This window comes from Eptesicus fuscus, chromosome 9 (genome assembly GCF_027574615.1).
Source record: "Eptesicus fuscus isolate TK198812 chromosome 9, DD_ASM_mEF_20220401, whole genome shotgun sequence".
NCBI classification, from domain to species: Eukaryota; Metazoa; Chordata; class Mammalia; order Chiroptera; family Vespertilionidae; genus Eptesicus; species Eptesicus fuscus.
The window spans coordinates 59805392-59821702 of record NC_072481.1 but is presented as its reverse complement, the minus strand read 5'-3'; the positions used below and the strand labels follow the sequence as shown (position 1 = coordinate 59821702).

At 38.2% G+C, this 16311-nt stretch overlaps 1 protein-coding gene across 1 annotated transcript in view; it reads right to left on the bottom strand.

Annotated features, from left to right (window-relative positions):
* The window catches only part of ADGRL2 (adhesion G protein-coupled receptor L2), a 177684-nt gene that overhangs the window by 72777 nt on the left and 88596 nt on the right, over nt 1–16311 (bottom strand). Inside the window, exon 3 of the mRNA XM_054721170.1 lies at nt 14400–14613. Within this exon, the coding sequence (XP_054577145.1) occupies nt 14400–14613 (214 nt within the window). The remainder of the gene's footprint in view (nt 1–14399; nt 14614–16311) is intronic.

Sequence of the window (16311 nt, the reverse complement as noted above, 5' to 3'; positions counted from 1 at the left end):
TGTTTTTAAATATCAAACTTCAGCACATTTTACAAAAACATATGACTCTGTGAGCACACTGCTAGGGGCCCTAACAACACCTTGGAAGGAGCCTGTGTAGAAGGGCTCTGACATTTAAGATTCATTAGCTTCATGGTAAATCCATCTACAGAAACAGATTAATATCCTCACAAATTATAGGAGAGTTCAAGAGCAATGACATATCTGCAGTCTTAAAAAAAAACAACAAAAACAGAAATACCAAGCCAAATTGGGTCCCTCGGCCTAGCCTGCACCCTCTTGCAATCTGGGACCCCTTGGGGGATGTCAGAGAGCCAGCTTTGGCCCAATCCCTGCAGGCCATGACGAGGGACTCCACCGGTGCAAGATCGGGGCCAGGGAGGGACCTTGGGAGGGCTCCAGGGCATGTCGGGCCTGTCTTGCCCAGTCTGATTGGCTGGACCCCAGCAGCAAGCTAACCTACCGGTCAGAGCGTCTAACCCCTGGTGGTCAGTGCGCATCATAGCGACTGGTCAAAGGGTCGAATGAACCCTTTTAGACATATTAGACTTTTATTATATAGGATGACTCATGTCAGACACTCTTTAAGGTCATGAGGACTGTGTTTAAGTGAGTTCTAAAACTATGTCAGTATTGTTTGCATATAATGTGAAGAAATATTGAGAGAACTGTGACATATATTCATTTTATACTTTATTGATTTATGTGAAATAAACAAATATTAGGATTAAAGAATTGCTCACTTCTCTGTATTGCTTCATTTTTCCTAGAAATATCTGAGAGATATTATCTCTAAATCTAACCATGGAAGAGCAAACAGCACTAAAAATTATAACTAGATTGCTATATTTTATACAGAATACATAATAAATTTAAAAGAACAGGTCTTTAAAATCTGTAAAACAGATAAATATGCATTAGTAAAACCTAACTGCCTACAATAATTTTCCTTGAATATGTACCAAGCAGAGTATCGATGCTGCTTTTGTTATTGCTGTTTGTTAATATGATCTAGGGTTGCACTATCATTACACGATATATGGAAAAATTAACAGGCCCATAGTAAATGACAGTTTAAGTTGTTTTTGAATGATTTAACATCAAATCTTTTTCTTTCTTCACTTAATAAAATTCGTTGTTAGTGTACATTATGAATAATACTGACTCACAATCCTGATTTTGATATGGCAAAATAGAGCTCCTAAATTGCAAGTAAGAAAACAAAAATAAGAATTTGGAGTAAACAAATAACTAAGGATATTTTCTCCACAAAATAACATTTTGGTAATTTTTTAACTTACTTAGAAACTTCAATAAAATAAAAAAGGATAATGAGGGTATTATGCTAAGTGAAATAAGTCAGACAAAGAAAGACCAATACCATATGATGTTACTTATGTGAAATCTAAAGAACAAAATAAATGAAGAAACAAAATGGAAACAAACTAATAGATTCAGAGAACATATTGATGGTTGCCAGTGGGGAAGCGGATTGGGGAGCCAGGTGAAGTGATTAAGAAGTATTGATTGGTAGTTACAAAATAGTCACAAGGATGTAAAGTACAATACAGGGAATCTAGTCAATCATCATCCCATATAATAAAAGGTAATATGTAAATAGACCGAACAGCGGAACTGAAACAACCGAACAACCAGTCGCTATGACATGTGCTGACCACCAGGGGGCGTGTGTTGGAACATGGTGGGTGTCAGCCGAAGAGGGATGGTGGAGCAGGTGAGCAGGGGGGGAAGGGGGGTGCTAGACCAAGGCGGGGCACTGGTCGCTGTCATCAGGGTGAGCCTATGATGGTTACTGAAAATTCTTTGCTCCCACGCACTGCGGTCCTGTCCAGTGCTCGCACCCGCTGCTGGTGCTGGCCCCAATCACTCTGCACCATCAGCGCGCTGTCAGCCCATCAGCGCGCTGTCAGTGTGTGGGAATGGTGGCGGGAGCGGAGCTGGGGGCTGACAGGGGAGGGGCCGGGCAGGGGCATGGAAGATGGGCCGAGACCTGCCCCTGTACCTACTGCAGCCTCTCAGCCCACAGTTCCTTTCAAGATACACGAATTTGTGCATTGGCCCCTAGTATTGTCATAACTATGTATGGTATCAGGTGGGTACTGGAAATACCAGGGGATCACTGTGTAAAGTGTATGATTGTTTAACCACTATGCTGTACAAGTGAACCTAATACAAAGTAATATTGAATGTAAACTGTAATTGAAAAGTAAAATTTCAAATTAAAAAAAGAAAATGAAAACGGAACATTCTCAACATTTTTCAAATTTATATCTGGTTGTTATTTACTATATAATAAAATGTATTAAATAAACAGTATATTTCCAGACAGTGAAATTATTCCAAAGCTTTCATGAAGTATATGTATTTATTTCCTAGTAATAAACATCAGAATATGAAGTTGTACTACATATGAAAAATAAATACAAATTATTAACTGAAGTTACAATTCATAATTTGTTCTTTTTTTTTTTTTTTATACCGGCAGAAAATATGCATATTACATTTCAGTAGCATTTGGCTATACCAGTGTTTGGAGGGAGAAGGGGGAAACTGAAGAAAAAGCCAAATCCAAAAGAAAAATAGTGACTATGCCTTATTTTGAATCTGTAAAATAAAATTCCATTTCTATTCTCTACAATTGTAATTAAATATCTATTTATATTTGTTCAAAGTATAGTTGTCTTTAAGATGCTTGTAAGCCATATTTCTACACTGACACTAGTATTATGACATCAGAAAGCAGATACACCCTATAAAGAAATCACATTTAGATCCAAAACAAAACACTCAAATGGGTATTTGAATGTTTTCCTTTAGTTATTTAACATTTGACTGACTGTCTGGTATGTTTTAGTAATATAACATTGAATTGGACATGATTTCTGTCAATTAACATAATTTAAATTTACTTGACAAAAGCAATATTTTATTTTATTTTTTTAATCATCACCCAAAAATGGTTTTTATTGTGAGAGAGAGAAGGGGGAGAGAGAGACAGATAGAGGAAGCATCGATGAGAGAGAGAAACATAGATCGGTTGCCTCATGTGTGCACCCCGACTGAGGATCAAACCCTTAACCTGGGTATGTGCCCTTCCCAGGAATCAAACCTATGACCTTTCAGTGCAAGGGATGACACTTCAACCAAGCCAGGGCCACAAAGCAATATTTCAGTGTGTAGTAGGGAATGTTCTAAGTGAGTAAAAAACTACAAGGTATATAACAATATATGTACTATTGAAATATTATTGTCACCTCATCTCTAAAATGAGAGAGCTGAAATAAATAATATTCAGACTATGAAAAAATTATTATATTATTGAAATGTGTATGTCAAATAAATATCCACATTTGCTTTTATCTATTCACCTCTCAACTTTGGTTTAAAAAATAAAGACAAACTTTTAAAAATAAAAACTGAAGCAAAATCAACGGAGTTGAAATGAGGTATGTCTTTGCTTTTAAAAATTAATTTCACTTAATAATCCTTAGGAAATACTGAAGATCAGCAATGTAGTGTCCCTAAGGAAAATGGTCCTGACTTCCCTGACGAATGGACATATATAAAAGATAAAAACCCACATATTAACCAGAAATACCACTGAAAACCAGCCAATCACACTTTCACTCTTAGTCTTCATTATCCAGTAAGTTATTTTACTAAGGTTCATTTTAAAAAGAGAAACAAAGGCCCCTGTAGGGCAGAATCTTTGATGTGACATTGTTTCTTCTACATTTGCTAATTAAGCAGGGTTGTAAGGGATATTTAGATGATTTGTCTTCTAATTCATTTTATAATTCATTAGTCTTTCTTGCACACTAAATGTGACTGTTTAATATGGTTCATGTTTATTACTGCCAATAGTCTCCCCTTTCTATAATAAGTGCTTTGGTTTAAATGTCCATCAGTAAGTGACATGCAAAGTATGTGTCCAATTAGATATGCCAATTAGAGCTTTAATGATTATTTATTACTGTACAAATGTTCCAGAGTCTATACTAGTAACCTCCCAATCCTTGGCTAAGGAGAGTTGCTTATAATTCCAGTTAGTTGTCTTAAAACAGCTCAGCCACAAGTAAAAGCATTAGTGGAAATCCATCAACTAACAGAAAATAACCTAAGTTATCACACAGAGATGATGAGATAGTAGCATCTGAGTTATTAATTTTTCCCAAGTACATTTCATTTTAATGGACAAATGGTTGGTAAGCCTGACACTACAGATAGATAAATGCACTTGGGTTAAAGAGCATAAAGGTAAGAATGTAATTTCTCAGAAATGGCAGGCTTACCTCCTATGAGAATAAATAGGTACACAGAATAAGTATACTAAGCAAGAAAGAAGTATCCCTGACCAGTAAGTATTTTGAATAAAATATTACAAAACATTGAATTAGGTAAAAATGCAGATTGGGCAAGTATTTTTCAAAGAGAAGGCCATAAATAGAAAGGAGTGTGGCCAGGCTGACGTGGCTCAATGGTTGAGTGTCGACCTATGAACCAGGAGGTCATGGTTGGATTCCCGGTCAGGGCACATGCCCAGGTTATGGGCTCAATCCTCTGTGTGGGGGCGTGCAGGAGGCAGCCGATCAGTGATTCTCTCTCATCACTGATGTTTCTATTTCTATCTCCCTCTTCCTTCCTCTCTGAAATCAATAAAACCATTTAAAAAGAAAAGAATGCGAACATCTTAGAAAGGGGTTTGAAGTTTATTGTTACCTATAAAGAGACATCAGAAAACAAAAGTTAATTAAATTAAAAAACTCATATAGCTCGGGCTTTAATACAAAGCTTCTTTATGAAGACTGAAAGATCAATATAGAAGTTGAGAGGGCCATATGTCAAAGAGAGTATACCCACACTAAAATCTATAATCAGGATGTCTGCCAGAGAACAGTGGCAGCACTGTGACTGCATTTTAATGGATTTTCATGGTTAAACTCTGAGATGCTCCCAATAGTCATCCTAGGAAGGTTTCAGGTGTATGTATCTCCTGTCTTTAAATATTTCACACACCCTTAATATCCATTAGAATACTTAAGAATAACAAAAGTACAAATTTTAAAACCCAAATAACAAAATTATTATTTAAGAATCATTACTTATTATTCAAGAATACATTTTCATTCCACACTTACTTATAGATATGGATAAGTTGATGTTTCAGACCCTGTGACAAATAATTCAACCTTTTTAAAGATTCACAAAATAAAAAGAAGGATATCATGTTGCCATTCCTTCCCAAGGATTTTTTTAAAAGAGGAGAATATACCCTTGCCTCCACCTCTCCGCTATCCACGGTATTGCTTTCCGAGTTCGTTACCTGCTCTCAACCGCAGTCCAAAAAGATTAAATGCAAAATTCCTGACCTAAACAATTCTTTAGTTTTAAATTGTGTGCCATTCTGAGTAGCAAGATAAAATCTCCCACGGTCCCACTCTGCCCCACGAGAGACATGAATCATTCTTTTGCCCGAGTATCCAGGCTGTATATGCTACCCACCTGTTACGTCACTCGGTAGCTGTCTGGGGGCAACTGTCTTGGTATCGCAGTGCTGTGTTTAAGTAACTATTATTTTAGTTAGTAATGCCCCAAGCACAAGAGTAGCGATGCTGGTGATTCAGATATGCAAAGCTGTAAAGTGCTACCTTCAAGTGAAAAGGTTAAAGTTCTTGACTTAATGAGAAAAGAAAACACACCACATGCTGAGATTGCTAAGATCCATGGTAACAATGAATCTTCCATTAGTGAAATTATGAAGAAGCGGAAAAATCCATGGTGGTTTTGCTGTCACACCTCAAACTGCCAAAGTAAGGCCACAGTGTGTAACAGTACTTAATTAGGATAGAAAAGGCATTACATTTGTGGTGGCAAACATGATCACAAAACAGCCGAAACCGGTTTGGCTCAGTGGATAGAGCGTCGGCCTGCGGACTGAAAGGTCCCAGGTTCGATTCCGGTCAAGGGCATGTACCTTGGTTGCGGGCACATCCCCAGTAGGGGGTGTGCAGGAGGCAGCTGATCGATGTTTCTCTCTCATCGATGTTTCTAACTCTCTATCCCTTTCCCTTCCTCTCTGTAAAAAAATCAATAAAATATATAAAAAAAACCAACCATGATCACAAAACATGTTCTGACGGATAGTAACATGTTGTTCCAGAAAACATTGAGCCTATATAAAGACTTCAGCAAGGGATCGCTGAAATGAGTAACAACACCAAGCTATTTATTTAGTGCAAGTACGGATGGATACATAGATTCAGGAATAGGTATGGCATTTTATCACCTTACGTCATCAAAAGAAGAAGAGTAAGTATAGTACAATAAGCTATTTTGAGAAAGACCACATTCCCATAACTTTATTACAGTATATTGTTATAACTCTTCTATTTTATTACTAGCGTTCCCGTTGCAGGAAAAATCCTGCAATAGGATTTCCTGCTGCACTCTACCCCGCCTCCGTTCCTCCCTTGCCGCCCGCCTCGCCTTCTCCTCCAGCCCGCCCGCGTTTCCCTTCGCCCCGGCCCTGACTTCGCTCCTCCCTTCTCCTCCCCCCCCACCCCCGTCCCGGCTTGCTTGCTTCTTTGAAGCTTTACTCCCTTTTGCAGCTCTTGGCTTCTTTCAACACTGTCTTGATATGCAAATTAGCCGACATCTTTGTTGGGGTAATTTGCATACTCGTCCTGATTGGTTGGTGGGCGTGGCTTGGTTGGTGGGCGTGGCTTAGGTGTAGCGAAGGTGCGGTCAATTTGCATATTTGTCTACATTAGATTAGATTAGTTACTGCTCATCTTACTTTGCCTAATTTATAAATTAAACTTTATCATAGGTATGTATAGGGGTGGGCAAAAGTAGGTTTAAAGTTGTTCATATGGAAAATAATACAATATTTATTTGTATAATAAATAATAATACAAGAATAAACTCTGTGTTTCGTGTACTCACAACTCTAAACCCAACTTCTGCCCACCCTGTATGTACAGAAAAAAACATAGGCTATATAGGGCTTGGTACTAACCCTAGTTTCAGGAATCCACTGTGGGCTTCGGAATGCATCATGTGGATTGGGGGGGGGCGGGGGGGCGGGAAGGGGGGTTTGAATGCAGTATGAACCAGTGTACTGACTGCAATGACAGTTGATTCCCCAAGAGTAATAAGGGTGTTTGGATACGATGAGTCCTAAGTTCCTCAGCAGCTATAACAATCTGCTATTTAACAACTCTCTTAAAATAGAAACTATTGTGTATGCTTTTCTCCTCCCATAAAGGGTCCCTTGTTATGTGCCTTTGCCTGGTAAGGCATGGCAAGAAGGGAAGTGGAGAGACAGAGGGAAAGGTCATTCTGTTTATTCCAGACTAAGACATGCATGATCCTTTCTGCAGCCTTACTTCTAACTGCATGCTGGGAGTATGCACTCAATGTTCCATCTCACTCTGCACCCACTGTGATGTAAAGAACCCTGGGACAGAAAAAGTAACACATGTACATATACCATAACGTGTTTTTTTCACATTGTCATGCACACAAGAAACTGTCACCACCCGAGTTGCTGTTGGGTTAAAATGTTAAAAATAAAATGGAGTTATTATACTTGGAGATAACAGGGTGGGACACTGGTTTAGAAATTCAAGGATAGAAGTTATTGAATGGGGTATAGGATGGGAGTAGATTAATTTGGTTCCTAGATATATGAGCTCACTTCCATCATCCTAACCTTTGTGGAAATGATTTAGACTCTAAAGTAAGTTTTGGCACTTCCTTAGCTTAATTTAACTAAATTGTACGCAAGTATTGTCCGGTTGACCACCTGATTTTTCTGGTCTGTGCAAGGCTAAATGCTGCTTTCTTGATTTCTATCCTGAAGAAATACTATCTTGAAAATCTCAATGGGTTATTTTATTGGAGCTCTCTAAACAAAATAAAAAAAATATTCTAAATCACAAGAGAAAAAAAAAAAATATGTGTCTTATACTTTGCCACTAGCTTACGAGACATCTCCTCATGTGCCCATCCTATTTCCTGGAAGGTAACTTTTCCTCTCCCCTCAATGCAGGCGTTCTCCAGGGCTTTTGTATGCTCAAACTACATGAACTCTGGGGGTACTATCATCTGTTCACTTGTACTATCAACTCTATGTTCTCTCTATATGTTCTCTCACCACTCTTGTGAGTGCTTGCTCTTATAAACTATAACTACTTGAAAAACTATTTATTTTTATACGCCAACCTGTTCCCCCAATAAACTTAGAGGAGCTTAGATGGGCAGTATAACAACCAAAAATAGACTTGATTTTATTTATTTAATAAGAACCCCAATATAGTTAGTTTTGCTATGAGGTTCTAGTCAGTTGCTATCTATATTGTGAGCTAAAAAAAAATTGACTAAAAGCTGTTAAGGAGCCAGGCTAATTTTCTAAGTCTAGGACACTATTTTCCTCCAGCAATTTTGATACACACACATACACACACACACACACACATCTTTGAATCATTTACACGTGTCATACTTTTCCTACCAGAGAGAAACACTGAGGCACGTATTCTTACCATCTTCTTGAAAGCAGTATATACTAATTTTGGAACCTCTTTGTATTGACAGAGGTACACTGACAGTAGGAGTTAAGACTCTAAAACTGAACCTAATACCCATGCACCTTAACCTTACCTTTAATACCAAAAACAAAAACAATAAACATTTACTTTCAGATCTCTAGGCCAAAGTGCTAAAAACTTAAGGACATGTTATAGAGAAAAACCTTAGGCAGCACAGATTCTTAGAGCGAAGAACATGAACAAAAAGACAGTTTGAAAGCAATGCAGAAGAGGATCTCTGGTACAATTTAGCCCATCACTGTAAGAAACAAACTAGATTGTACCCAAGTGCTGCAAAGAACCAATATTGCAGGTAATTTCTAATTAACTTATTCATCAAATACCTCAGAGTAGTAGCTGGGAAATTTTTGCCTTTAATAAATTCAAGCTGTTACAACAGTTCTTATTTTTTTAAGTTACCAGACTACTGTCTTCAGAGTGGTAAAAAAAATTACCTATAATAGTGATTATTTTATAAAATATTAAAGTACATATCATTTTAGAAAGGAATTTAATTTCTCACTTTTTTGATTGAGCCATTTGGTGTACTTATAAGACAAGTATACTATCAGTTATTAATAGACTCTTGGTTTCACACTTTAAATGATCAAGAAATAGAAAACAAAAAGGAATAACAACACTTTTACCGCCACCACATTCACAATTACAAGTATGTTTATTTACTTGCCTCTCAACTGCTAAAGTGATAGAAAATTCTGTGCCAATTTCCATCATTACAGGAAGAAAACGGGGAATTTCAAACTTAATAGAAAAATTCCAGTGCTAAGAGCTTTCCAAATAGAAATTTTTCTACATTAAAGAAAAACAAAGTCTCTTTTTTGCTCTATTAAATATCACATTTTTATGACTATAAATGGAAAATTTTGCCAAATTATTAGGAGTTTTGTGAAAATAACTCTTATTTTATTGTACTTAAAGTATTTTTAAATTTAAAAAAAAAAACAGGGACAAGTATATACACTCAAAAATGATTCAGTAATAATTCAGCTGCACAAATATTGTCTTCCATTTTTCTTACAGCTATTTGTCACCAAATAACAGTCAAATATGACAGACTGCCTTAAAGGTTTATCTACATACACAGAATGGAGTAATTATAAGCTACCACTATGACACTCATTTTTAAGTCATTTAACACTGTCTTCCTTGTAAATAAAGTGTTCATGTTTAAATTGTCACTGTGGTGATTAAGTAATTATAAGCCACCAGTATAATACAACAATTTAAAAATGGGGTTTCTATAGTCAGTTTTGGAATTGACCTCTTATTTATGTTAATACACATAATTTGATTAGAGATTTTGATAATAAAGGTACAGAAAACAACTGTATGCTTTTTCAAAATTTAAGTACCTCAAGACTCCATTTCCTTTCAAAAGAATTTATAAAAAATGCAGCCCTGCTTTTATAATAAAATCCTATATAAAAAACCCTAATATGCAAATCGACTGAACAGTCGAAAGACAGGTTGCTATGACATGCACTGACCACCAGGGGACAGATGCTCAACACAGGAGCTGCCCCCAGTCGGGGCTGGCAAGCGGGCAGTGCAAGGCCACCAGCCAAGGCGGGTGCCAGCGGGGGACCCCCCAATCACCCCACCCACCAGTCCCCCCACAGAGGGAGGCGACCAATGGTGGCGGCAGGGGCAGGGCCAGCGAGCAGGCTGCACCAGGCCTCCAGCCATGGTGGGTGCCAGCGGGGGGCCCCCCTGATCACCCCGCCGATCAGTCCTTATCGCTGGCCAGGCCTAGGGATCCCATACCCTATATATTGGGAACAGTCTCTTACATTTAAAAATTAAAACCTGGCAAAGCTACTCAACACTGAAAAAACAGGATGATGCAACAATGACATGCATGGACTCTGGCTTGCACATTTTGTGATCAGCCCTGATTCTGACACTTATAACTGTGTGACAAAGCCAATTACTTAACTTTTCTCTGCTTCAGTTTTTCCACCCATAAGATGGGGGAAATGGTAATAGTACCTCAGAAGGACCATGTTATGTACTACTTTTTATAATCAGGGCAAAAAATGTGGCTGCCCATACAACCGCAAGATGCCTTTCACCTGTAAGAAAAGTATGGTCACTGGTGCATGCAGCATCCCGGATTGTGAGAGGGATGTCTGACTGATGGTTTAGGCCCGACATCCCCCAAGGGGTCCTGGATTGCGAGAGGGCGCAGGCCAGGCTGAGGGAATTTCGTGCACTGGGTCTCTAGTGAAACAATAAAAATAACTAACTTTGTGTCTACCTTGCATTTCTCCTATAATGTTATTTATAAGTATGACAAGATATGTATGTTAGACATGAGCAGAACAAGGATGATGGGCCAGGTACAACTTACCAGGGTGGAAAGTCCCAGATGCCTAGCAAGGGGCAAAACTGGGAAAACAAGAACCTAGCCCCCAGGGTAACCTATCCTCCCGTAGAATACCACTGGTCATGCAGTTTGGACCCCCTGACCTTTTCCTCCCTACAAATAACATCTAGGCCTCAGTTGTATTTCTGCTCCAGGCCAAGAAAAGCAACAAAACCAGACAAGTGATGTTGTGGCTGCCTCAGGACCAGCTATCTGACTAATGATCCCCTGCCCTGGCACCGACCAATCAGTGGAGACCATGACTCTGAAGCAGCCTAACTGGAAAGCTGATGAATATTCTATTAAGACCCTCCCCTGAGAATTCCCCTAAGATTCCCACCTGCAAGAAAGATAAATATGCTCAGGACAAAGGACCCAGTGCACTCTCTTCCTCCAAGGAGCATGCCCCTGCCAACCTCCCACATGCATGTACCCCCTAAGAGACTCCATGAGACTTGCAACCAGGGGAGCAATGGGCTAGCCCCCTGAACCTGTCTCCAAGGCCCTCTTGTCTCTGACTTCTCAGTGAGCCACAGCAGCCCGACCTGGGCTTTCCTGTTGCTCCTTCCATGCCCTTCATTGTGTCATTGTCCTAAGTATTATCTTTGCTGCCATCATGAACCCAATACCCTTTGGCTCAGTGACTTCCCTTTAGGTACTCCCATCTCCCATCCCCTTTTCCTTAAATAAACTAAATTTTCTTTCATCATTGTCTGAGGATGGCTATTTAACCTGTCTGCTCACCACTGACCTTTCGATGTATTTGCTAGCTATTCAACTGTGTATTTAAAATGTATGATCTCACATACAAAGTTACCTACAATGCACAATTCCTCAAAGCCGATTCTTCTAGGTTCTTTCTTTCTACTAACTCCCACTGATTTAGTAAAAACAGGTAATTATACTGAGTAATTTTTCACTTCCCATTCCTCTCTGACCTGCTTCTAATACTCAGATCATAACACTTCCATTGAACTATTAGATCAACAGGTAAAGAATGAATAAATGGTTAATTATTAAACTAGACAGAATATTGTGTCCAGAGGGGGAAAAAGCAGGAGAAGAGGGTAAAGGCTTTGAAAAGAAAGATGAAGGGTTTTCCTAGTAAACAAAATAAAAAGCAATAATGTATAATAAAGTCTGTGGTAGTTAAGTTTTTCTTCAGAGTCTCTATGTTCCAAATACCTGTGATTGATGGATACTAACTGCACTAATTCAATCAATAACTAACCATGATTTTAATACATAGGAGAAAATCCTAATTAAAATGCCAATAGTACCAAAATTTAGGAAAAAATAGATGCCAAAAGGTAGGTGCTCTGTGCTAAGGGAGAAGAAAGGAGACACCCAAGGTTACCAGTTCTCTGTATTCTCTATGTAGGAAGTCAAATGTCCATTTAAGAAATATAATTTAATAAAGTTTTAACCACTTTCCAACAAATCATTTTTAAAACAAAAAATTAACCAATGGTTTGTCACCCAAATAAATGTGTGTAGGTGTGTCTATATATGGGTGTTGTGTATATTCAGACTATTACTTAATGCTATATTATTTAATGCTATAATAATGAGCTATTAGGCCATGAAAAGACATGGAGGAAACTTAAATGCATATTATTAAGAATCCAATCTGAAAAGGCTATACACTGTATGATCCCAACTGTATGATATTCCAGAAAAGGCAAAATTATGAGACAATACAAAGATCAATGGTTGTCATGGGATTAGTAAAGAGGAAGGAATAAACAGGTGGAGCACAGAGGATTTTTAGGGCAGTGGAACTATTCTATAAGATATAGTAGCAAACACCCCCCCCACACACACACACACACACATACACACACATTCACTTTCTACAATTTCAGTGACCTGCAATCAAATATGGTCCAAAAATATTAAATGGAAAAACTTCAGAAATAAACAATTGATAAGTTTTAAACTGTGCTCCATTCTGAGTGCCTTTGGGGACATGAAGCATCCTTTTGTCCAGCGTATGCACGCTGCATATACTACCCTACTTATTAGCATCTCAGTTATCAGATTAACTGTTCTGGTATCTCAGGGCTTATGTTCAAGTAACCCTTTAAAATAAAGGCCCCAAAGTGCAAGAATGGTGATGCTGGCAATTAAGATATGCCAAAGAGAGGCCATAAGTGCTTTCTTGCAGTGAAAAGATCCTATATAATAAAAGCCTAATTATCCCCTCGACTGGGAGTTTGACTTCTCGCTGTGACGTGTACTGACCACCAGGGGGCAGCGTGGAACATCGCAGGCTTGGTGACATTGCACTGGCAGTGGAGGCCGATGGGCCCCAATGAAAGTGGGATCTCGGTGGGATGTTGGAGCAGGTGAGCAGGCAGTGCCAGGCCAAGGCAGGTGCAAGCACAGGGCCCAATCGCCCTGCAGATGGCGACCAGCAGCAGTGTGTGTGTGTGTGGGGGGGGGGGGGGGGGAAGGGCAGGGCTGCAGCCCAGCTCCCAGGCACTGAGGGAGCCGGGCGGGGGCCCAATAACTCAGGCAGAGGTGGGGTGTGGTGGCCTGTGGCCCAGGTGCTGCCCAGGGCCCAGAGGTCAGCTGGGACCTGCCCTTCCATGCCAGATGCTCACGCTTCGATCACTGGCCAGGCCTAGGGACTGCACCATGCACAAATTTTGTGCACTGGGCCTCTAGTATACTTATAAAGGAAAATCATAGTATATGTAAGGTTCAGTACTATCAGTACTATCCAGGTTTCAGGCATCCACTGGGGGGTCATGGAAGGTATCCCCTGGGATAAGGGGACTACTAATGTATTAAAATGGTGGACACATGTCATAAATTTGTCAAAACCAATAAAATGTACAAAACCAAGAGTGAACCCTAATGTAAACTAAGGATTTGGGGTAATAATGATGTGTCAATGTGGGTTCATCTATTTTTAACAAATGTATTACTGTGGTGTGAAATTTAGATAGTTGGAGAGGTTGTGCACATTTGGGCATGGGGGTATATTAACTCTATATTTTCTGCTATTTTTGCTGTATAAAATAACGTGTATTAATTTTAAAAATTAAGGTGCAAATATTGCCAGACCCAGACATTTAAACATTCTTGATATAAGAAAATATTTCAGAATCTGAAGCCCTAAAAAACATTACATTTGAAATTACATATTTGTAACCTTTATATTTCTTAAAAATCAAAATACTGTATATGTGTTACATATTCCTTGTGATATGCCAATCTATATCAGAACAATAAACACTTAAAAACATATAGTAGCAATCAACATTAGTAGGTAAAATCCTAATTCAATTTAATAAGTAGACTGAACTATAGACTGTTCCCATCGATTCTGGAATAATAATTTTACCAATTTAGATGTCGTAGCTACAATGGGATAGTAACATATGAATATTTACCTCTGAGTCATAATTTTGAAGGCATCTGGGAGGTAGCAGTCTGTATTCTCCATCTGAAATGGGTCAGCATCACAAATCTTGTCATCTGTCCGACCATAGTTAGCACTCTCAATCATGATGACATCACTGCCCGGACAACGCAGATCTATAGAATAACCTTCACAGGACAATTCTCGCCGAACTAACCCAAATGGTAAAGCTGCTCTGCTGAAACCTGGAAAAAAATAAATTTAAGTTAAATTAACTTATTTATGAAATATGCTATTTAAAGGCTTTTTCAAATAATATTCAAACTATGTTTTTTAAGTTAACCATTCATATACTAATTTAAATCCTTCGCTCTTTAATATGAGTCAAGAATTTCTTATTATATATGTAGCTTTAGCTGAACTATTCACTTTTATAAGACAATTTAAAAATACTCTAAACATAATATTCTCTGTATAATCTAGTCATAATCAGAAAACAAGTGGTTCTTTTTGAGCTAATTTAAAGAAAAACAACAAATTTAATCAATGGATTTATAAATATTGACAAGTTTTACAAATATAGAATGTAACAACTATTCAAGAAACAGGTTTCATTTATGCAACTGAATAAAAACTGGGCTATACATTTGCCTTATATTTTCCTTTAATGTAGACATATAAATTCCTGTTAGTAGAAGTATCTTAAAAATATTTCGTCTTAGCAGTTTCCCTAAAATAACTACGACACTATGACAGCAACATACTAAGGCACAATAAATTACTTCAATTAATACACATTTAAAACTGGCAATAATCAGTAGATGGGCCTTCAAAGGAGCCAGAAAGTTGAAACTCCCAGAAAGGGCAAAAGTTCTTTAAGATTCAGTTCTGTCAATCTACAGAAGAGATTTAAAAACATCTGTAATGTCACTTTTCATATCTGTATGACTCTAAAATGAGATCATATACCGTATATGAAGTGCTTACTGAGAAATCCTGTATGAATTTATGTATATTGCATGAGGCAGAGTATAGCTAACCACTGTTCATGAATGCTATAAAGGAGATTCCCAAATGAAATAAAAGGTTAGAATTTGAAGTTTAACCATTTTTTAACCAGGGATCCCAAAGTAGTAACAGAGCATAGGAGAAAGGGTAAAGGCAGAAAAAGCCAAGAACAGCCAAGAAGAACTGTGTGGGGGAGAATCAGGTCTTCACTATGCTGGTTTGCTACCTATAGGTCAGATACCACAGCAAAAACTTCTACATTGCCTCAATGTTTTATTTCAGTTGTCCAACCTATTGCCACCTATACTGTTCTTGTTACAAAATACTAGCAAATAATTTTGGCATTTTTTTTCTTATCTCTATCCTTTAATTACTCTGCATCCCATGAATTATTCCTTATATCCCTTTTTATTGAGAAACGCCAACCTTCAGAAGTAAACTGTTCCAAGATATAAACTGCCAAGGTGAAGAGCTGAGTTTTGTCCAGGTTGATCCTAAGCCCATACCTTGTTCACTTTAACTTTTACCACAGAATGCATCTCACTGATTCAGGGAAACAGAATGTCACCTGGATAAACGGGCATCCTCTTTCTAAGATGCAAATAATCCTTCAAAACGGTTACTGGGTTACACATTAATATGATTTAGAAAACTGCAGTTCTCAAACTTGGCTGATCTCTCAGTTCTACTGAGAAAAACTAAAGGTATAACTGAAATGAAGAGAAAAGGACACAATCTGGAGCACAGAAATCTTTAGGGGATTGTGGCAAACCCCAACTTTGGTAGGTTTTCACTAGGAAGGCTTATGGTCTTATGAGATTACTAAAAATATGTGGAGAGGTGCACTATCAATGAAGAAGAAATACAGAAACAGAGCTGGGAAAACGAAGACAAACTCTTTCCAAGAGTTTATTTATAAACTTCCCCAAATTCAT